Source organism: Saccopteryx leptura, chromosome 10 (assembly GCF_036850995.1).
Source record: "Saccopteryx leptura isolate mSacLep1 chromosome 10, mSacLep1_pri_phased_curated, whole genome shotgun sequence".
NCBI classification, from domain to species: domain Eukaryota; kingdom Metazoa; phylum Chordata; class Mammalia; order Chiroptera; family Emballonuridae; genus Saccopteryx; species Saccopteryx leptura.
The window spans coordinates 42974828-42998196 of record NC_089512.1 but is presented as its reverse complement, the minus strand read 5'-3'; the positions used below and the strand labels follow the sequence as shown (position 1 = coordinate 42998196).

General features: G+C 51.6%; 1 protein-coding gene across 1 annotated transcript; it reads right to left on the bottom strand.

Moving 5' to 3' along the window:
* Positions 1-335: 335 nt before the first annotated feature.
* Positions 336-22943, bottom strand: RBP1 (retinol binding protein 1). The gene is given in 5 exon segments (XM_066350698.1): positions 336-577; positions 2647-2748; positions 22037-22215; positions 22692-22794; positions 22796-22943. Coding segments are annotated over 5 exon segments (582 nt in total). The 5' UTR covers positions 22940-22943; the 3' UTR covers positions 336-523.
* Positions 22944-23369: the final 426 nt, after the last annotated feature.

Below are 23369 nucleotides of genomic sequence, written 5' to 3'. Positions count from 1 at the left end.
CGTCTCCGATGTGTACACGCGGAGTCAGAGACCTCTGTTGGTCAGGTCCCCTTAACTAGGCTCTAAGTTCCCTCAGCGAGCACCTTCTCCAGCTCCTGTGACGCTCGGTGCACGGTGGCCCTGACTGGACAGGTAATGTGGTAGGTGCACAGACGAACTGAATGTCAAGCCATGTTTCCCACGCCCGAGCCAGTGCCCCTGGGGAAAGATCACACAGGTGCCAGGTCATGATGTGCGGCTGGATTTTCCCCTTGTGTCCAGGAGAGGCATCAGAAGCTAATTCCAGAGAAAAAGTGAGCACAGTGGGGTTGTGAAGCTTCTTCAAAACAGACATCTTGAGCAGAAATCACTTTTATTGGGATGGTTTTATTTTAAGAAAAGGAAAAGAGACAAGGCCAAGAGCCAGACTGCTAGCAGACACCTGGGGGTGGCTGGACATCTCTGCCCCATGCTGTGCAGAGAGTGGGACCCTGGCCCACACGTCCACGCCACTCACTCCTCGAGACCGAGGTCGGCCCCGGCTTCAGTGCACCTTCTTGAACACTTGCTTGCAGACCACACCCTGCACTCTCATCTCCTGAAACAAAAACAGATGCTGGTTGTTGGCCAGAGCAAGGTCACGCTTGGGGCTCAGTACATCCAGGGGCAGGAATTTTAAAAATACTCAGTGGCTGCCATTTTCACCAAGAGTTGGTTTGAACTAACCAATTCCTTGGAAAGTCGGCTGAACTGGATCAGTGGAGATCAGGCTACCGCCCGTAAACGGAACTGGCTGGGAAACAGATGTGGCTCAGACCTGACCAATGGGACTGACCCTCTGATGCACCCACTGCCTCCTGAGGGGGCCAAAAGGCTCTAAGAACCTTGGGCCTAACTCAGAACAGAGTCTGTGGCCAACCTTGGAAGAAATCAGGCCCAGGCTCATGGCTCAAATCCCCCACCGCCGAGGGGCTTCAATAGGTGGCAAACTAGTGCAGTGGTTCCAAGCTTTAGTTGCACGTTGGAGTTAGCTGGGAAGTTGAAAAAATGCCTGGGCCCAGGTGAGACAAGCTATATCAGTACCTCAGTAAGTAGAGCACCGAGTTGCTCTTATTAAAAGCTCCTGGGTAGTACTGAAATATAGTCAAGAAAAGCCATGCCCTGCCTAAGGGCAGCCCCTGCTGATTGCTCTCAGGGAGAATGGCAGCGCAGTGTTGCCACACCTTCCAAGGTGTTTTTTTAGAGAGAGAGAAACACTGATTTGTTATTCCACTTATTTAGGCATTCATTGGTTGATTCATGTATGTGCCCCAACCGGGAGTCGAATGTGCAACCTTGGACATCGGGATCATGCTCTAACCGACTGAACTACCAGGCCAGGGCCTCAACGTGTATTTTTTTGAAGGAGGATAGAAGGATAGATAGAAATCAGAATATTTATATGACATCTCTTGATTTTTAAATTGTTGGCTGAAGGAGTTTAAAGCCCACTGATGGTCAAATAGAAAAGGCCTGTGGCCCCCAGTTTGTCACAGAACCACAGGCCTACTGAGCTAAAAAGGCCCGTGGAGATTATATAACCTTCCTCATTTCTCTGCAGTGAGGAAGCAGAAGCCCAGGGCCAAGGTCAGGCACTGCAGCCTAGGCTCTCTGTAACCTCAGCTGCCTCTGAAAATACTGCCCTGTGCCTCTTCCCCCGCACACGTCTTGCAGACCCTCATTTTTGCAGAACCCCTATGTGGTAGGACATTTTGCAGATGAGGCTGAGGGAAGAAAGGTATCTACTCAAAGGCGCCCAGTGAGTCAGGACTAGAACCCAGGTCCCTGGGTCATGCTCCTTTCTTAGAAGGAAGATACTTGGGGATTCCGGGGCGAAAGAAAGAGTGATGAGAGGTCTCCTCTCAGAGGGCACGTGTTAGTTCAGCCCTCCAGGTGCTAAGGCCCCGACTCTGGATTTGTCTGTGCTTTTCCCAGACAATGCATGGAGTAGACATGGCTTTGTCCAGAGGGCCCAGGCTGGAGGACAGGGTGAGGGGGCCCACACCTGAGCTGAGAAAGGTTTCTCCTCTCCCGACCTAGATTGTTACGATCATGCCTTAGAGAATTCTAGGTTCATGTCTACCACAATTTGGCAGGGTCAGAGGCAGCTGTAACAGTGGGCGCACTGGGCGTGCGCCCCGGGGCCCCGAATTCTGAAGGGCCCCGCAAAACTCCAAATTTACACTTTTTTCTAATGTAAGGGGTCCAGTATTCTGCCCCCGGGGCCTCAACCGACCTTAATCTGCCTCTGGGCATGGTGGAAATAGACTTCATTTGGGAGTAAATTTAGTTTTGCCACTTCTAGCTGTGTCACTTGGATGGGAGCCTCCACGTGCTCGCCTTGAAGCACGTGCTCCCCAGTGCTTGGCCCAGAGGGTTGCCGAGAGGATAGAAACGGGGAGGGAAAGCAAAGGGCTCAGCTCAGGATCAGCCGCCCCGCCCCGTCCACCCCCTCCCTCTGAGTGGCAGGTGGCTCAGCCTATACCTAGAACACACATTGCTCAGCATCTTCGCCAGGCCCTGGGAACAGAAACTTCAGAGCAGAACCAAGGTTCATTGGGACCTCAACAGTGACCAGGGCCTCTCGGGTGCAGCCTGGCCCGGCCGACACCCTCCCCAGGAACCTACCAGGTGCAGTTCGTCACCCTCAATCCACTGGGTCCAGCCTCGTCCCTCCTTCTCACCCTTCTGCACACACTCGAGCTTGTCCCCGTCCCAGCTCACGGTGGTCTGCCAAGCAAAGACACAGTTTATGACAGTCTTGAGCAAGCATCCACTGGGGGCTGGAGGAAGGGAAGCGGCACCCTTGATAGAGATATCCAGTCAAGTTCCTTATAGAAAATTTGCAGCCTGATAGTCCCTGTCCATTATGTGCTCTTATTAAAATGTGCAAATCAGTTTTAAGAGTACAAAATCCTTAATAAATTTCACTTAAAAGGGCGATTAGGAGAGAAAATGTCATTGGGATGGGACTGTCAGTGCAAAGGCTCAGAACGGGGCAGGGAAGGGGGAGGGGCTTCCGAGGGCTGAGTGCACACCAGGTGTGGGCACCTGAGGGCTGATGTCCTGCACAGACTTCTCTGCCCATCCAGAATTCATTCATTCATCCGTTCACTCATTTGTTCGTTTGCAAGGTCTTGAAACACCAAAAAGACCACACTGCTGCCTTTAAAGAGCTGTTAATCTCATGCAGAATGAGCTCAGATATAAATAACCAACCGAGGAACAACGGCAGCACCTCCCGGCGCTCGCTGTGCCGTCTCTGGACCCTCCTGACTGTCCACTCGGAGCACGGATTAGCATCTCCACTTCACAGACTTGCCAAGTTCATCCAGATGGTCAATGGCAGAGCCAGTTCAGAACACAGACCTGCGGGGCTCCGAAGCCTCCCTCCCCACTGAGCTTCCCTGCTTCCCTAAGTGGCCCAGGGTGACCAGTTACAGACCATGGCAGCAGGAATCCAGATGAGAGCCAGGGAAGGAGAAGCTCAGAGGAGGCCCAGGGCTGGGCCTTGGAGGGTGAAGAACAGAGCTGAAGCAGAGCAAAGGAGGTGCTGGGCAGAGGGGCTCTTGAGGGAGCACCCTGAGACGAAAGCACAGAGATGAGACAGCACAGGCACGCTGAGGAAGCTCCGTGGGAGGGGCCCAGGGAACTGGAGGGCAAAGAGGAAGCCCCCTGCCGTGTCAGTGCTCGCTACCATGCCCACCCACCACCTTTGAGCCTCCACATCTCCCCTGAGCTCTGGCTGCCCTGCCAGGCGATGGGTGTGCTAAAGGGGAGACAGATACTGGGGGGAGGCCCAGCCTGTGCCAGTGGCAGCCATCAGTCTTACTGGAGCGGCAAAGGGTCCACCCAGAAATAAGGAGCTCAGAGTGTTGGAATTTAGAAATGAGACCGTCCCGGAGCTCGTGGTCTAGGCTGGGACCTGTGTGTCGGTACAGTGGGCATCTACACTATTTGCAGCTACCCCCTCCTTCTGAACAGTCTGCTTCCCCACCGTAGCAGTTAGAACTCCATCTGCCCCTTGGTCACTGTGTGGCTGAGCAAGTCCCTTCTCTGGGATCCAGTGTTTCCATCTGTCATAGGAGAGGGGGTGGGTCACAGGCCATTAACTCAGAGGCCCTGGCTTTAGAGGTAAGGTTCTAGGATTTTTGTGTTCCCAGCCTTGCTCCGCTGAGTCAGGACAGTCAACAACAGCCTGATAAGGATTAAAGAGAAGGAGAACTCAGGGAAATGGGTGTGGGGTGAGTGTGGCCACTCCCTATCGGAAGACCACCTTCCCCTGCCGCCCAAACCATCTCTTTCCTGGGCTTCTTGATCACTACTGCCCTCTGCTGTTGGGATGACTCCTGCAAGGAGACACATGCACAAGGGCGACAGGTGGCGCCAGCTGTGTTCCCTCAGGGGTATGAGGCATGGGAGGACTTGGGGTGGCAGCGACTCTTCTCCCCACAGAGCTCATTTAGGGCGCATGTCCAGCCCCAAGTCAGAGAGAAGGTCCCACCTCCAAGTCAGAACATAATGAAGTTAACGTCTGACGAGGTGTGTCATGGGTAATGACCATTAATGACTTCAAGTCAAAAGACAAGCTGTCCATTTGCTGGGTGCCTTGTCCATGCCAGGCCCATGGAAGGAAGAGGGGAATGAGAAATCAGACAGTTCTCGGTTTCAAGGAGCTCCTCAGAGCACTTGGCTCCGTCATCAACGGAGCTTCTCTTCATGTTTATCCAGAGTCTGCATACTGAGGGCTCCAGGCTCAAGCAGAGACCAACAGAGGATCACTGGTTCTCAGCTACGCTATACACACTTCTGCCTCTACTGGAAATATGAGAGTCAGTGAGCATCTTCACACCCTTTATACCAGAAAGCACAGGAAATGCTCAAAAAAGAACACAGAAATGAGAAGAATACCTGTAATCTTGCTTCTTCAAAGATAAAGACTCTAACATTTTGGTGTATTTTTGCCTACTCATTTTTTCTATTGATAAACATATATATTTGTTTTTTTTATTTACTTTTTTATATTTTATTTATTCATTTTTATTAGAGAGAGAGAGAGAGAGAGAGGGAGAAATAGAGAGAGAACAGGGGAGGAGCAGGAAGCATCAACTCCCATATGTGCCTTGACCAGGCAAGCCCAGGGGTTTGAACCGGCGACCTCAGCATTCCAGGTCGACGCTTTATCCACTGCGCCACCACAGGTCAGGCCTATATTTCTGTTTTTTTTTAAATTAGGTTCGCATCATTTGTGGTTTCGTACCCTAGTTTCTTCATTTAATAGAAGCAATCACTTCAACACATTTTCTCCATAAGCATTATTTTAATTGTTACACAAAATTCATGAAATGGCTACATTGTTTGTGAGGACCAGCACAAAATAAAAACGATGGGCTTCTTTTTAAAAAATGATTAAGCGCCTTGACCAGATACCTTGGTTGGTTAGAGCTTTGTTCAGATGTGCCAAGGTTGTGGGTTCGATCCCCAGTCAGGGCACATACAAGAACAGATTGATGTTTCTGCCTGTCTCTCTCTCTCTTCCCCTCTCTCTAAAATCAATCAATAAATTTTAAAAAATTATTAAAAATTTGAAGGCAGTGAAAACCAGAGCATTAAACCAAGTGCAGGGCCCTTCTGAGTCTTTGGAAGCACTTGAATGCTGAGGGCATGTCCTCTCAGAAGTCCTACCTCTTGGAACCAAACTGGTGTGCTTTAGGAAGTCCAGGCTAGACCACTGAAGAGAAAGGCCTTGTGGAAAAGCCCTGGAGGACAAGAAAGAGAAGTTACTGCAGAAGAACTGAGTCCCCAGCTGAGCCTTTGGCTGAATGCAGTCACATGGGGCTGAAGAGCTGTCCTATGAATCCATGGGATCATGAGAATAAACGGTTGTTGCTTTAAGTTATTAAGTTTGGGGGTGGTTGTTGTGTGGTGTTCAGGCACCTGAAAAACCTACTTTACGAGGTTGTGCTGAGGATGAGAGAAAAATACATCAAATGCCTAGGGCTGGCATGTGAGGCTCAGATATGGATACATGGATATGAATGGGGTTTGCTTGCCGAATTGAACAATAACTAGTCTTCTTTTCTTTTTTTTTTTAATGTTGGAGATAAATGAAGAACCGATGGACATGCTATTTATCATGGCTAAATGCTTCGGAAGCTCCTCCCTTCCTGGAGACACGGCTCCAAACAGGAGACCTTGCAGGGCTGCCTGCTGAGCTGGTTGCCAAGGAGCACTGCTCTGTTCGTGTCCCTTCCTGTAAAATTTAATTAGCCTTTGTTGAAGCAGAGGATCTATTTGGAGACTTCCCTCTGATAGTTCTGATGGCTCCAGAAAGGTGCTTTAGTTCTCCTACCCTGCTGCCTCACATTCACCTGTGGTGGGCTGGGATTTTTCTTTTTAAGCTTTGTACCCTGTGGCAACAAACTAGCCATTGCCCAGAGAATCAGATTTGTCCTAAAAATAGAAAAGGGGGTGGGGATTCAGGGTGGAGGACAAACATCTAAAACAACTGAGAGGAAGAAAGAAAGAAGCAATGTTGCAAAGGTAATGGGTAACAGTGGTCACTTGTTTTCTTATGACTCAGAACATAACTTCTGATAACAGCCTTTCCCGGGACTAAGAAGAGGTTACTCTGTGACCCCCGGCAGTAAGCAGCCAGCCACCTGCACTAGACCAGCAGCACTGAAGGCCCACCAGGGTTTCAGCTTGTCCTGTGAATGCCAAATCTGGCAGGGTCCCTAAGACCTCATTCATTCTAGTTTTCTAGCTTGGCCTCTCACCACTGCTTATTCCATTGAATGGCGGAATTTCAGCCGAGAGAATGTTTCTGATGCTTTTCAGGCGGCACAGGGAGACTGATGCTCTGGGGCTGAGGTGGACAGGGTACAAACCAAGGGATGGGCAGTGTTGCCTCCAGTGCCCCAGCCCCATTAGCTCTGGCACTTCACCTTGGAAACGAAATCCAGAAGAACCCAAGGACCAGGAGGAAGTATGACCATACTCAACTCCCCTCCTAACAGTAACTCTCACTGCATACACCACCTAAAGGTCTGCAAACGGACCGGAGCCCGGAACAGCTGGTTGTAAAGTGAAGCCAGTGTAACTTTTCTATTAAAAACTAATCATCTCCAATACTTTGGCCTTGTCAGCAGTTTTCCCAGAAAGACATGCACCAGCAGATGAATGAAGACAGCTTTGGACCACTCTGACAAGGGACGGTCGCTTTAAAGCCGTTATCTAGCTGCCCTGACCACTTAGGAAGCCCAGCTGGCACTGCTGCATGGGGGCCAGTGACACAAAAACCTGTCTTCCACAGGCAGCCTGAGGAAGTATGTCCCAGGGAAGCCTCGAGCTCTCCTTGCCCCATGCAAGTGACCTGTACGAGGAGCGACAGGCCATTCCCAATGGATCCACCTCTCAGCAGTGACCTGGCATGAACCACAACTAGTGGGATTCAAGTTGGCTTCGAGAATTTGTGCCATTAATTACAGTTCTCACGTGCCCAAAAACCCACTCCAGTGACTGGGACGTGGGAGATGACCAGTCACCCCTTGACACTCGCCACCCAGCTCTAGGAGGCCCTCTGAGATGGGCTACCTCCCTGAGGGCTGGGACTGAATCTTGTTGTCTCTGGTTCTAGAGCCAGGTCCTGAGAAGGCAGGTCTTACCCATGGTGATTCTGGCTGCAGAGGCCAGAGCCAGCATTGACCCACGGGTGCTTTTTAAGTTGGGGGAAAGGGGATTGAAAATCCATGATGTGAATCACTAGATGATGCAAATTGGCCATTCCTCGTGGAGTTTGATTTTAAAGTATGCTTCACCCTTTGAGGATTCCTGGGACAATAAGGCGGTCCTCAGCCTCTGTAGCTTGTGTTAAATATGTGAGCAGATGGGAAGGGCAAGGAGGGTACAGAGAACCTGCCAAATGCCTAGTACTGTGCTGGGACGGTTCCATGTTTCACTTGACCTTCAAGCTTTAGAGCTGTTAGAAATGAAGCCTACGCCCTGGCCAGTTGGCTCAGTGGTAGAGTGTTGGCCCAGCATGTGGAAGTCCCAGGTTTGATTCCCTGTCAGGGCACACAGGAGAAGCGCCCATCTGCTTCTCCACCCTTCCTCCTCTCCATCCTCTCTGTCTCTCTCTTCCCCTCCCACAGCCAAGGCTCCATTGGAGCAAAGTTGGCCCGGGCGCTGAGGATGGCTCCATGGCCTCTGCCTCAGGAGCTAGAATGGTTCCAGTTGCAACAGAGCAATGCCCTAGATGGGCAGAGCATCGCCCCCTGGTGGGCATGCCGGGTGGATCCCAGTCGGGCGCATGTGGGAGTCTGTCTCTCTGCCTCCCTGCTTCTCATTTCAGAAAAATACAAAAATAAATAAATAAAATAAAATAAAATAAATAAAGCTTAGTTGAGTAAGCAGCCCAGGCCACCTGGGGATTAGGAGTTGAGCCATCACTACACCCAGTGCTCTCGGGCGGAGGCATCCGCTAGCCGCCTCCAAGGCCAGGCTGCTGCCTAAGTGGATGAGCTGGCTCCACCTCTACTGATCCACTCCTAGGGGGCTGGCAATTATCTAAAATCAGCACATTCAGGGGAAAAGCCAATTCACTCTAAAAGCAGATTAAAACTAAATTAATAAGGCCTTAAAATGTGAACAAGTAATTAGGGACATAAAAGCTGTTAAAAGCAACTATTACCAACCAGTAAAGCCACAAAAAGGCCTTTGTGGGCACGGAGGAATGCAGTTCTAAAACCATGAAGAAGCTTACAACAAATGATAACAAATTCTCAGGACAAACAAAATGATGAAATGTTAAGGCTCATCTCGACGTGTCCTTTTTTAAATTCCTTAAGCATTTACAAAAAAGTACCCAGAATCAATTTTAAAACAAAAAAAACTGTCAGAGAACTCAAGGCCCCATGAGGCCAAGGTTCTGGATGGAGAGAGAAATGGGGCTGGAGAGGGTCCCGGGGCTCCTGTGGAACTGCACTCAGTCATTCCGGGACTGGCACTGACGGTGGCCCTGAGGCTGAGCTAGATCCAAGCTCTGCCCGCGGCACAGACGGAGGGAAGGCAGACATGTAAACTGACACGCACCCACCTGTGTTCTGTGCTGGGATGTGTGATGGGCACCCAACCCAGCCTGGGGTACTAGAGAAGGCAGCCTGGTGGAAGGCAGAGGACCATTATCATCAGCACTGTCACCATCCTCACTCTAAAAACACTACTGAATACTCACTGTGTGCTAGGCAGGATATTAAACAGAACGTGGGTCCTAGCAAGTCGACTCTTTAAACATCCTGGAGCAATTATGCTTCCCCTCATTTTACAGATGGGGAGACTGAGGCTTTAAGGTAATCTACCCAGAAAGTGGAGAGATGAGATTTGAGTACAGTAGCACTCTTGGCTACTGCTCTCTGCTGTTCCCTGATCTAGGCTGCACTTTGAATAAGCAGTACTGCCCGACCTGTGGTGGCGTAGTGGATAAAGCGTCGACCTGGAAATGCTGAGGTCGCCGGTTCGAAACCCTGGGCTTGCCTGGTCAAGGCACATATGGGAATTGATGCTTCCAGCTCCTCCCCCCTGTCTCTCTCTCTTTCCTCTCTAAAATGAATAATAAAAAAAAAATGAATAAGCAGTACTTGCAGCACTGTTCCACGCAAAGAAACAACATTCAGCAACTGTGGGTCCCACACCTGCACAATAGCGTCCGGCGCTGTAAACAGAGGCAGGTCAGGCCAAGACCCCGCTCTCAAGAGCTCACACACTACTGGAGAAGAAGACAGGCAGAGAGAGAATTCCAACAGAACGGAAAGTGCTGGTTCACGGCAGGTGACGGTAGTTGTGCAGGGGGGAAGGCATGTCATCAGCTTCTGAAGTGGGGCAGTGGTCCAGCAAGGAAGCGTCGCTGGAGGAAGTCACACTGGAAGGAATGCTGGGACTGACACCAAAAAACACCAAGAACATTCAGTTAAAAAGTAAAAGCTGGAAAAGAGGCATGATGGACTCCCCGGAAGAGGGAACAGCCGGGAGAGATGCAGGGAGGTCAGGGGCTACACGAGGGAGGCTTCTACACGGGCTTTGCCTAGCTGGACTGTTGGCGTGACCCTCCTCATGGAGCCTGATCCTGTTCCTCCACACGGGCTTTGCCTGGCTGGACTGTTGGCGTGACCCTCCTCATGGAGCCTGATCCTGTTCCTCCAACCCGTGGACTTACTGCGGAGACCACTCATGGTCTTCCTTTTTCCTCAAATTCACTTCTCTGTGGCTCCAACCAGCCTAACCTGTGCCATGGAAAATCCAGATGTTTGCTTATCCGGCAGGCAGCACCGGCTCTGCCACTCAGGCCAGTGCGAGGATTATTAGGCCCGTCCAAAGGTGGGGCAGGTGGGTAAGGGAGGGGCTGTCCAGCCAGAGAGTGCTCAGAGGGGTTCTGGAGGGCAGAGGCTACCCTCCACTTTTTATCTTTCAAGGAGAACAGAAACAAACAGCTCCCAGGAGATAAGAGATGCTAGCCCCATAACCAGTAACCGAGGGAGAGTGAGCAGGTCAGGAGCTCTTGATGGAGAGCTCCCTGGGGTCTGAGATCCTTTTAGTCACAGCAGGATACCAGCCCCCACCTTAGAATCTACGAGGAGAAAATGCACATTACCATTCACTGAGTGAATAAATGAATGAATGAATGGCAGGAAAACATTCTAGGGGTACTCTTGTAATTTTTCAGACAATGAGCACCCATATGTTTTTTAGACAAACTATCCCAGGCAACGTGGTTGTTTATTCTTCCATAGATTATTAGCCTTATAAAATTGGGGGCCCTGGCCAGTTGGCTCAGTGGTAGAGCGTCGGCCTGGCGTGCAGAAGTCCTGGGTTCGATTTCCGGCCAGGGCACACAGGAGAAGCGCCCATCTGCTTCTCCACCCCTCCCCCTCTCCTTCCTCTCTGTCTCTCTCTTCCCCTCCCGCAGCGAGGCTCCATTGGAGCAAAGATGGCCCGGGTGCTGGGGATGGCTCCTTGGCCTCTGCCCCAGGCGCTGGAGTGGCTCTGGTCGCAACAGAGCGACGCCCCGGAGGGGCAGAGCATCGCCCCCTGGTGGGCATGCCAGGTGGATCCCGGTCGGGCACATGTGGGAGTCTGTCTGTCTCTCCCCGTTTCCAGCTTCAGAAAAATACAAAACAAAACAAAAAATAAATAAATAAATAAATAAATAAATAAAATTGGGTTAGCCACTGGAGTGACAAAGGCCCCAGTTTTCTTGGGCCTGTAGCACTTGGTCATCATGCCCCTGGGCACACAGCCAGTAAGCGTATCAGTCATGGCTTAAAGCCCCTTCTGCTCAACTTGGAACCCACGGCGGCCCTATGTTCCCACATGACTATCTTGCTGTCCTGGATGCCGTCACTATGGATGGATGCTGTCAGTCACTATGGAGCAGCACCCACCTGGCAGGTGAGCTTGGGTCTGGCCCAGCCACCAGAGAGCAGTTCTCCTTCCTGTGCTAGCCATTCAGGAGAGACCCACCAACAGCCTTGGGTAGAGGCAGGCCTGAGCTCCAATCCCTGCCCTCCTCTTTCTAGTGCATGACCCCAAGAAATTTACTCCACCTCCTGAGCCTCCATTTCTTCATCTGCAAAATGGGCTAAAGAGTTTGCCACAGGACAGAGCTACAGGAGGAAATGAAACAAGGGGCCGCAAGGACCTATTTCAGTGTGGGACACATAAAACACTTGCTAGCTGGTAGATGCCCTCTGCCCTTGACCTTGCCCAGCCTGTGTGTCCGGGTGTGGAGGGGCACACACCCTTTCAGGCCTGCCTCCATCCAGTGACCCTGCTAGCTTTTCCCCGGATGGCTGGGTGTCCCTTCACATGTCACCACCCCCAGGATTTGTCTTTCAGAGGACATGCTTTACAAGGTGAGCGGATATTAACAACTCATATTGCTAGAGCAGTTGAGTGCAGGCTTTCTTTCATCTATCCCTTACCAGGGAGTAGATATCCTTTATTTATAATTATCCCTATTTCACAGACAAATAAAGGCACAGAGAGGTGAAGTCACTGGCTTAAGGGTGGTAGATTTTAAATGGCAGAGATGGAATTCCAAAGATGACAGTCTCGTTCCAGAGCTACGCTGGTTACAAACCAGCCAGACTGCCAGCCCCGGCCTCAGAGGGGGCTGGGCTGTAGACAAGGATCGCTGCCCTCAGCCCTTGAAGCTGGGGTTCTTGGCCAGCAAAGCAGTCTCCACTGTCGGGCAGAATGGCACGTAAACCAGATGTCACTCCCCTGCCCCTGACAGTTCCATCCCACGACACTACTACTTCATGGGGGACACTGCATTTGAGATTTCAAGCATTTCACAGAGAAGTTAACCCAGAGCTTTGAGCCCTTAACAGCACAATGATCTCATCTGTTCTGGTAACAAGCTAGAGTCAGACCACCCGGATCCAAACCCTGTTCCGCCAGCCACCTGATCTCAGAGGAGATACCGGTTCTGCCTTTTCTTCATTTATAATATAGGAAGAATTCCGGCATCTTCACCAGGGAATTGTGAGGATTAAAGGATGAACGCACGGAAAGTGCTCAGAATTCCTAGCACATGGGAAATAATGGACAAACTTAGCTATTATCAAATGGCAAGTGGATGGTGCAGTGATAGGGCAATGGCTAGCATTTATATTGTTTGAAGGTTGGCTATTTTTCCTTAATACTCATTTGACAAACACATTAGAGCCCACTGTGCTGGGCACTGAAGATACAAAGGTGTGACCCCGCTGCCATTGACAAGTGTCACAGGTACCCTAGGAGCAGCACCTGCAGAGAGAAGCAGCGAGGCAGAAGGCAGAGATGAGGTGGGTTGGCGAGTCAGGACAAGATCGATGGAGCAGTTAAACCTGGACTGGTCTCAGCCAAAGAGAAGTTATCCTTCTGGAGGAAGAGGCAGGGGCCTTATCCCAGGGAAGTGAGCATGGCAAGTGAAAGCACCTGCAAAGGGTGAGATGGGAGCAAGTGTAAGGTGTGAGGTAGGGAATGGGGCTGAAGAGGCTGGTGTGGACCATGTTTTCGTTTGTTTGTTTGTTTGTTTGTTTTGTGTTTTTCCAAAGCTAGAAATGTGGAGGCAGTCAGACAGACTCCCACATGTGCCCGACCAGGATCCACCCGGCATGCCCACCAGGGGGCGATGCTCTGCCCATCCGGGGTGTCGCTCTGTTGCAACCAGTCATTCTAGCGCCTGAGGCAGAGGCCATGGAGCCATCCCCAGCGCCCGGGCAAACTTTGCTCCAGTGGAGCCTTGGCTGCAGGAGGGGAAGAGAGAGACAGAGAGGAAGGAGAGGGGGAGGGGTGGAGAAGCAGATGGGTGCTTCTCCTGTGTGCCCTGGCCAGGAATCGAACCCGGGACTCCTGCACGCCAGGCTGACACTCTACCACTGAGCCAACCGGCCAGGGCCTGGACCATGTCTTGAAGAGCCCGAGGCACTGGAGAAGCTTCTGGGGGTCTTGAGGTTAGAGTAGCATGATCAGATTCCCTTTTTAGATTGAGAAAAAGGGGCTGCAGTGTTGAACACTGTAGAAGGGAGATCAATGTGAAGATACTGCAGTTATTAAATGAAATAATCCATGGGAAGTGCTAAGCCTGGCACACAGTGAGCACAAGCGATGCTAATTGTTATTATTACTACAGGCAAGAGACAGGCAGATGCTAAGCAGCAGAGCTATGGAAATGGTTGACTGATTGCCCACAAACGCTTTTCATATATCTTCACAGTGATCATTTACGTGACTACGTGGTGGTCTACAGAATTAAAACGCCAGTCACTGTAATCACCGTGGTTAGGAACACCTGCAGGAGGCAGTCTCTTCTGTAAATCATACAGAGCAGGAGTCAGAGAGACCTGGAGGAGGATCACCAGTAGTGTGCTGGGGGCAGCCCCTTTAGGTCCCTGTCTCTGAAACGGGACAGCAGCGCCCCTTCTAGGACTTCCAGAGGATGACATGATATAGGGAGAGTGCTAGGGCAATGGCTGCCACAGAGTAGCCCTCACACGGTGACTATGCTTCTCTGGGTCACTGGGGATAGGACAGCCACAGGTACCTTCCTACGGCTAGATACAGTTTCTTTTTTCTTTTGAATGATTTCCCTGGAATATAATCCCATACGTGGGATCTCTGAGTCAAAGAGTAAGATGACTTTTCTGACTCATCGCACACTGCAAGATGGGATCCTCCCCCCATTTTCCGCGTGCAGGGCCAGTCTGTTGCGAGGCTGGCAAAGGTGGGTCCTGCAGCCTGGGTTCCCTACATCCCGAGCTCCTCCCTCATGCCCACCTTGTTTATGCAGTTCCTCCCCTGCTGTCCTCAGACCGCAGCCAGGGAAGAAGGGGGAGGGCAGGAGGGAAGGGGAGCCTCTTTAACATCCAGCTATTAAAGACAGCTAGCTAGCACTCTAAGATTTGCTTATTAAAGAAGTCTTTAATAGGGAAGTTTTTGGTTAGTTAGCTAAAACAAATGTGCTCTAATGGAGGCAATTAGGCAGCATAACAGAGACCTGGGGTTCCCCTTTGGAGGACAGGGATGTGTATGTGTGTGTGTATGAACACAATCTCTAGCACAATTAATTTATACAACAGAGACAGCAGTGCAAAGGCTTCCCCGGGAGGAAGTTATTGTGAACCAGTGTGGTCCTTGCTCTCAGAGATTTCAACCAACTCCAAGTCAGACATGAAAAAACCCCAATCACACTGAAATGTCTGCAGTGGGAGCTGGGCTGCAGGGGCTGGTTTGCAGAGACTTCCACCGGGAAAGACTTGACAGTTCTCTGCCACAGACTCTGGACGCCCGCAGGGGAGGGCGGAGGGGTTTCTTCCCCACGTATCTCTTCTGGTTCCAGGCCCCAAGGAGCCAAGGGTCCCGGCTGACTGTCAGGGCCTAGGAATCCTTCGAGTCTGGGATGGTAAACCCCCAGCCTCGGTGTCAGAAGGGCTCTGGCTTTCTGTTGCACACAGCACTGCGGCTTCATGAGGGACTGTCCCCGGAACTATCTCTATGGGCCTGAGAATTTGACTTGTAGCAGCAATCATGATGCCCATATTTTGCAGATATGAAAACAGATATGTTGTGTCCAATCATGGAAGGTCACTCTTGTCCACATCTTCATTCTTTGTCAACACTGTCTACCTCCATGTTGTGATGAGGCTCACAGTAAGTGCCAGCCCTCAGCAGAGCTCTGTGGGAAGTCTTGTAACAGAGACTTATATCTAATTAGAATCCCTTTTCTGCCACCAGCTGGCTGGGTGACCTTGAGTTACAAAGGTTCTTAACCTCTCTCAGCCTGAGTCTCATCTGTAAAGTGGGTATAATGTTATTTACAGAATAGCAGTTGTTGTGGGGATAAAATAAAAAGCTAAAATCATTATAGGCAAAGTACTTAGTAAGGATTGAATACATGTTTTTTTCCCTTTGTTCCGGCCTAACAAAAAATAAAACCTAACAAACCAGTGTGATTCTTGAAAGCTACTTTGTGAATTTTATTTGGGTTGATCTAATTCTTTTACTAATCCTCAAAAGCATGCTGCTGACCCGATTTCAAAGGTCAGAGAACTTTAGCTAAGACATGAAAGAAACTCCGTGTTTCCATCCTGGAAACGCTCCAGCGAATGCAGGGGGCCTGATCCGGGCAGAGGCGGCTCCTGAGGCTGCCAGACCCGGTGGCATTCCCAGCTCTACAGCCCAGGGAGTTACTTCTGCCACTGGCACTGTGCTTTTTAAACATAAGAATTAAAAAAAATCTCTTTAATGAGTCAAGAACAGGATCAAGAAAACTGGCAAGAATTTACACCAAAGTGTGAACAGTAGTTTGGTGGATTTTATGTATACCACATATAATTAGATGGATGGATGAATATATGGTGGACAGATGGAAATAAGAAAGTCAGAGAGGTAAAGGAAGGAAACAGAGATGGTTAAAAGGGACAGAATTCAGAAATCTGTAAGTGCTGATACAGAAAGATGGCCAAGAAATATCAATGAGTGAAAAAAATAATATGCAGAGAAATGGGTCTTTCTTTTGCCCTTTCCTTCTTCTTTCCTTCCTTCCTTCTTCCTCCCTTCCTTCCTTCCTGGCTTTAGAGATATTGACTAGTTATCTGATCAATAGACAGAGGAAGATTTCCAGACAGATCCACCAGAAACAGTAACAAGAACAACCTCTGGGGAGTGGGAATCAGGCCAAGAGAGGGAAGGGGTCCTTTCCCTTTCAGTTGACTCTCTTCTGTGCTATTCGAATTTTTTTCCTTTTCAGTAAAAACAAAGAACCCCACAGAGGGCGGAGATCTAGAAGCCGGAGGGAGGCTCTGTGGAAGGGGTCATCCTGAGTTCAGAGCTGCAGGAGGCAGGGTCTCTCAGCCAGGGGGAGAGGCGCCAGACTCCTGCATGAACAAAACCACCTCCTCCAGGGAAAACCTGACTGGGTGTCCATGGTGGGATGACAAATGGCCCTTCTACCACCACCACGCAGAGCCAGGCTGGCTGTGATTCCTGGCTGAGACTCAGTCTTCTCCCACAAAAGCTGCTCATTCCGGTAGCGGGGGGTGGGGAGTTGGGAACAAAGAACCCAGTCATTCATCATTCCGAGGGATTCCCTGACCCTGGAGTGGGGAACACGATTTGAAGTTGAGGAGCACCTTCCTTTTTCAAGGGTCCCCCACTCTGCCAAAGCCTATAACTGTGAGGTTCAATAAATGATAATAGTTTCAAGCTGGGCTGGAGATTTCATCTCAATGGATTAAGGTATACAGGAGACAACAGAGAAAAACTGGGTCTAGTCTATCCATTTCCACCAAAATGATAGCCTCTCTCACTTGCTGGCCATGTAAAATCTGACTGGAACAGACTGAAAATGAGAGCTGAGGGACCCTGGGCTACACAGACCTGAATTCCTCCAGGCCTCTGCCTGTGCAGAGACTGCAGAGCCATTTCTGGTGGTTTCGGGCACGGACTGTCACGTCTACAGGCGTCAGACGACGGACTAAACCAGTCAGCGGCCACGGCTCTCTACACCTGGACTAACCCAGTCAGCGGCCACGGCTCTCTACACCTGGACTAACCCAGTCAGCGGCCACGGCTCTCTACACCTGGACTAACCCAGTCAGCGGCCACGGCTCTCTACACCTGGACTAAACCAGCCAGCGGCCACGGCTCTCTACACCTGGACTAACCCAGCCAGCGGCCACGGCTCTCTACACCTGGACTAACCCAGCCAGCGGCCACGGCTCTCTACACCTGGACTAACCCAGTCAGCGGGCACGGCTCTCTACACCTGAACTAACCCAGTCAGCGGCCACGGCTCTCTACACCTGGACTAACCCAGTCAGCGGCCACGGCTCTCTACACCTGGACTAACCCAGTCAGCGGCCACGGCTCTCTACACCTGGACTAACCCAGTCAGCGGCCACGGCTCTCTACACCTGGACTAACCCAGTCAGCGGCCACGGCTCTCTACACCTGGACTAACCCAGTCAGCGGCCACGCTCTCTACACCTGGACTAACCCAGTCAGCGGCCACGGCTCTCTACACCTGGACTAACCCAGTCAGCGGCCACGGCTCTCTACACCTGGACTAACCCAGTCAGCGGCCACGGCTCTCTACACCTGGACTAACCCAGTCAGCGGCCACGGCTCTCTACACCTGGACTAACCCAGTCAGCGGCCACGGCTCTCTACACCTGGACTAACCCAGTCAGCGGCCACGGCTCTCTACACCTGGACTAACCCAGTCAGCGGCCACGGCTCTCTACACCTGGACTAACCCAGTCAGCGGCCACGGCTCTCTACACCTGGACTAACCCAGTCAGCGGCCACGGCTCTCTACACCTGGACTAACCCAGTCAGCGGCCACGGCTCTCTACACCTGGACTAACCCAGTCAGCGGCCGTGGCTCTCTACACCTGGACTAACCCAGTCAGCGGCCACGGCTCTCTACACCTGGACTAACCCAGTCAGCGGCCACGGCTCTCTACACCTGGTTTTAGAGAGACTCAGGCACAGAGATGTTTCTTGACTCCAAAGCAGTGGTGGAAAGCCTTAGTTGCATTAGTACCCCCTGCGGTGTGCTGAAACTCAGATGACTGGCCAGCACTGTGGCCGGAGAACCTGTGTCTCTAACATTCCTGTGGTGTTGCTGCTGCTAGCCGCTGCTCAGGAACCCACGGTGCGACCATGGCGACGGCCAGCTGAGCCCGCCTCCAGGTAACAGGGTGGGCTGAGCAGACAGCCTGCGGTAAAACAGGAGAAGGTCCCATCTAAAGGGAGCAACTGTGACAGTGTCCCAGGGAGCCACACGGCACGAAATAATCAGGCACCCAGCATTTTTAGCATCTTGATTTCTTTCTTTTTTTTTTTTTTTAGGTAAAAACAGCCAGAAATATGGACTTTTTGCTATGAAATCTTACACTCTTTGGCAATCACTGACAATTGGCTCTGAAATTTTTCAAACATTGTGCAGGCCAAACATGACACATCTGCAGGCCAGATTTCAGCCTCTGGCTGGGGACTTATCTGTGTTCCCATGGAAAAGAGGCTGGGCTGGGACCTCTGAGCCAGGAAGCCTCAGAGGGGAGAGTCAGCCTGACCACGCCTCTCTCAGCAAGAGCTCCCTGAGGCTTGTCCAGGCCACAGCTGGGCTCCCTATCCGGTCCCCATCACTCCTCTCCTCTGGCCACATTCTCCACTCCAGCCACACCCACGTCTTCCAGACTGCATCTCTCTGACCACCCAAAACCTCCTCCCAACCAGGCCCTTCCTGACCTCTGGGCCTTTTGATGCCTGTTCCCTCTGCCTGGAATGCTTTAATCCTTCGGCACATCTTCCCTAACTCTTGTCCTTCAAGGCCCCACTCAGCTGTGATCTCCTCCGAGGAGCCTTCCGTGAACACTGCTCCCCCAACCCCCAGCCCTTTGTGCCTGGCCCACTGTGTTTCCATCACAACACTGGGCTGTAATGGCCTGAAGATGCAGCTGTCTCCTCCACTGGTCTGGCTGCTCCGGGAGGACTTGCTGACTCTGTGTCCCCACACTGAGCCCAGGGCCTGGTGTGGGACAGATCTGAAATAGCATTTACCAAGTGTTGTTCTCTTGGCCTTGACCTTCCTCTCATCCCCTTCCTGTTTGCCTGGCTACTTCCTGCCTAACCTTCAAGCCACAGCGCAGACTCTACTTCCTGTGGGAACTTCCCCTGACCTCCCAGGCCCAGGAGGGGGGTCCTCTCTGTCTGTCCTCTCTCCATGGCACACTATCAAAGTACGACCGGCTGCTTTGGTCTGTCTCCCCACCACCCTAAACTCTGTGAGGGGTGGACTCTCATGTGACTCATCTCAGTGACACAGGGGCTGCAAAGACAGAACAAGCACCTTGAACTGCTTGTAGGACCAAGACAGGAATAAATAAAACATGAGTGACTGATCCCAGGTGAGATGGAATTGCACTGTAAGACAGAGACAACAGACTGGCTCCTTCCCAGCTGCTGCTTCTGGCTGGTGGGTGCACCACGTGTGGAGCAGAAGGGGCCGCCACCTTGCTCAGGACCCCTGAGGACCCAGAGGCCTCAGCCAGCATGGCGTCTTGGTATGCAGCTCCCCTCCGTTCACCAGCCTCAGGCTGGACAGTTGCTGTAATTCCTTTATCCTAACCCTTCCGCAGCCACGCTCTCCACTATGGTCCACCATCTACCCGGGCAGCCACGGGGGCGAGGATGGGGCCAAAGGCCTGAGCAGCGGGGCTGTCCACCCTCCAATGGGCAATAGCAAGGTGAGTGAGTAGCCATCTACTAAGTCCTAGGACAGCAAAAGGGGCCCTGAGTGCTGCCCAAGTTCATCTAGTTTGCCGAGGAAAGTCTCCCCGATCTGCACACCTACCACTGTCCTACTGCTGGGTTAAGAAAAGAAGGCGGCCGTGTGTCTTTTCCTTTGTGTCCAAAACCCTCCCTCCCACCTCCTTTTCTTTTATAATCAAGTGCAGAAATGACCCTCTCCAGAACCCCTTCTGGGGCCCTCTCTGGGTGCTTCCCTTTGTCACCACTGATCTCACCGTGTTTGGACTGTGTGTGTTTCTACCACGAAGACTGTGAGTTCCTGAACATCAGGGATTGTGCTGCGCTGGGCTGGTCCCTGTCCCAGGTGCAGGGACTACTAGCATGCCGGGACAGCGGGAGGGACAGTGCAGTGGTTAAGGGCAGGCACTGTGGCACTGATGAACCAAACTGATATCTTCCCTCTACCATTTCCTTTGCTTCCCCAAGATCACAAACAAGAAGTACTGCTTCAGTTTTCTTCTCTGTAAAAGGCTGTGAAGATTGAATTAAAATAAAATGTGAATAGTACCTGGTTCATAGTAAGGACTTGATGACTATTAGCTAGGATTCCTAGGTGATCAGTAAATGTTTTACGTATTAATAGAGGGAGAAAAAGAGTGAAGATAATTAGCCAAGTACAAGCCATCACATTCCAGAGGTTGTGGGTGACCCAAAGTAGAGATGTTTTTTGTGTTCTGTGAGTACCCCAAGAGTGAGTGGGGGTGACTGTTCTTATAGTGCAATTCCAAACAGTGGGCCAGGGAGCAGATCTTGGGCAGTGGTCTGAAAGGCAGGGCCCCCAACTTCATGAAGGCAGACCTTTCCCACTGTGAGCCTCTGGGCAGATTAAGAGGCCTCGTGTCTTTTTAAAGGCACAACCTGACATGTCCCTACAACAACAGAGTTTTTACCACAACTGGCTTCTCCAAGGACGCTCCCTGTCAGCTACCCCCTTTCCCAGACATTCCAAACAGCAGGTTCACACTCACTCCCGACCGCCTTCAGATGATTCAACGTAAGGGATGAGTCCTCCAGGCCTGGGGCTCCTTGTTTCCACACACCAGCACCGCTCAATCAGTCCTAAGAAACCTCAGCCACCTGGTGTCTGCAAAGGCTGCCAGCAGAGAGCAGGAGCATGGGCTTCAAAGTCCGAAGACCTAGGGTTCAAATCTCATCTCTTGCAAGTCTCTTCCCTTGTGGAGCCTGTTATTGCACAATATGGGGTGACGAATCCCTCCCTCACTGGGCTGTGCACAGTTCAGGGCATACAGCAGACTCCCAGTAAACGATGGAAGGGGGAGGGCCTCATCAATAAGCATAAGCTAGCCCTGCACCCAAGCCTGCGAATGGGAGACTGGGAGAACCCTGACCTCCCAGCAACCTCAGAATGTTGGTGGAGGCTGGGGCTGACCTTCTGGAGTTTGCAGTAACAGCACTAATTGGGGTCTCCCGGTCACCAGCTTCCCACAACAGGGGGCGGGGTCTCCCTCCTCTCCCCTTCCCGTTACTGCATCCTCTGGCCTGAGCTACAGAAGAGCTGACCTTCCCAGTAGGTGTTGGCTGCCAGGTTCAGAGGAGGCTCAGCAGGCACAGTGGAAGACAGGTGGGAAAGGGGATGGTCATGAGCCAAAGCCCGGCTTGGGGACAGGAAGGGGCAGATCAGAAGGCTTCTGGCAAGGGTCACAGTGCCCCTTGCTTCCTTGAGTGGCTTCATGCTAGGTCATATAGGAAGTTTACATTCCAGGAGGGCTCCTTGTGTTTTTTCTTTATTTCCTCCCTTCCTGCTCTCTCTTTCCTCCACCAGCCCAGAGTGCAGCCAGAGAACAGGCAACAAACATGCTTGGAATTCCAGCCCGGCCCCTCCCTAGTTGTGCAGCTCCAGGCATGTTACTTCATCTCTTTGAGGCTGTTTTCTCATCTGTTAAATGGGTGTACTCATACCTCTATCAAAGGTTGTTGGAAGGATTAGGAACATGACCCATTGTCTGGATACAGTAGAAACTAAACGGAGTTTTATAACTATAACCGTCTGGTATAGACGGAGGGGGATGCTGGATGAGTGGGTACTGCCTACTTTGGGGGCTGGGGTGCCAAGGTCCCTTGCTCCCTTCTCAAATGAATTAGCGCAGCATTTGGCCAGGCCCCACGGGCAGGAGATGCCCTGGTATAGGTAGATCCTCACCATGCACTTGCGGTCGTCTATGCCGGTCAGATCCTCCTCAAACTCCTTCCCCACCTGGAAGTCCATGATGTAGTTCCTAAAAGTGCTCAGCGTGCGGATGATCATATGGTCTCCCTCCTGCACGATCTCTTTGTCTGGCTTCAGCAAGTTGGCGATTTTGCGCAGGGCCACATTGACATCTGCAGGGATGCCGGGACAGAGAGAGGCAAAGAGTTGGCCAAAATACTCAGAGAGCTGTTCGTAAGGTAGAGGGGCCCCAGGGGCTTGCTCTCCCGGGAGAAACAGCTGCTGTTTCCTCTCGCTTGAGTTATCTCTGTGTACACCCAGTTTGTGCCTTTTTCTTTTTCTTTCTTTCCTTTTTTTTTTTTTTTTTTGAAAAACTTGGCAACCAAGTTTCCGCCCTTATGCTTACTCTTTAAAAACAAAAACTAGGAAACCAAGCTCAGCTTTCTTAACAAAGTAATCCATGTCTAGAGCCAACTATTAGATATTTACCACCAAGGAACCTTAACAACCCCCATCCTCCAATTGGAAGCCTGCTGGCCACCCTGGGAGCCCTGGCTGCAGACGCCCTTTCGGCGCATACTCTGGGGAGGAGCCCCCTCGTGGGGCTCGGAGGGGCCCCCCGGGCCGAGCTCGGCGAGCCGCGGCTTACCGAGCGCGCGCAAGTACTCCTCGAAATTCTCGTTGGCCAGCATCTTCCAGTACCCGGTGAAGTCGACCGGCATTTCGAGGGTCGACTGGGACCAGACGGCCACGGAGTGGGCGGGAGCAGCTCTCGGCTCTGCCGGGGCAGTGGCTGCAGATGCGACCCGGCTGGTGGGCGGCCCGGAACTGTGCACCCTCCAGCGGGGCGGCGACAGCTGGATTCCGAGCGCGCACAAAGCCCGCAGGAGGCTCCATTGTAGCCGTCGCTCCTCCTTCCTTGGCGGGGGCGGGGGCGGGGATGTTGGAGGGCTAGGTTTGTCCCTGGCCGGCGGCCACCTTCCTTCAAACCGTCAGTTCGCTTTTCTATGAAGGAAGAAATGGGGGCGGGGTGTGTGTGTGTGTGTGTGAAGGAAGAAATGGGGGCGGTGTGTGTGTGTGTGTGTGTGTGTGTGTGTGTGTGTGTGTGTGTGTGTGTGTTGCTTTGTAAATTCTTTCAAAAGCCATAAACTTCTCACATTCGGAGGCCACTTGAGGGTTGGGAAACAGAAAGTCTCTCCAGTTCGCTGGAACCATTAAGGAAAGAAGCCACTTTATAGGCCTTTGTCTGAAGCCCCGTGCTGATGGCCAGGATGGTGGGTGTCCAGTCAGAGTCAGGAAAGCTGGGCAGTTCAGCCCTGAGCGATAA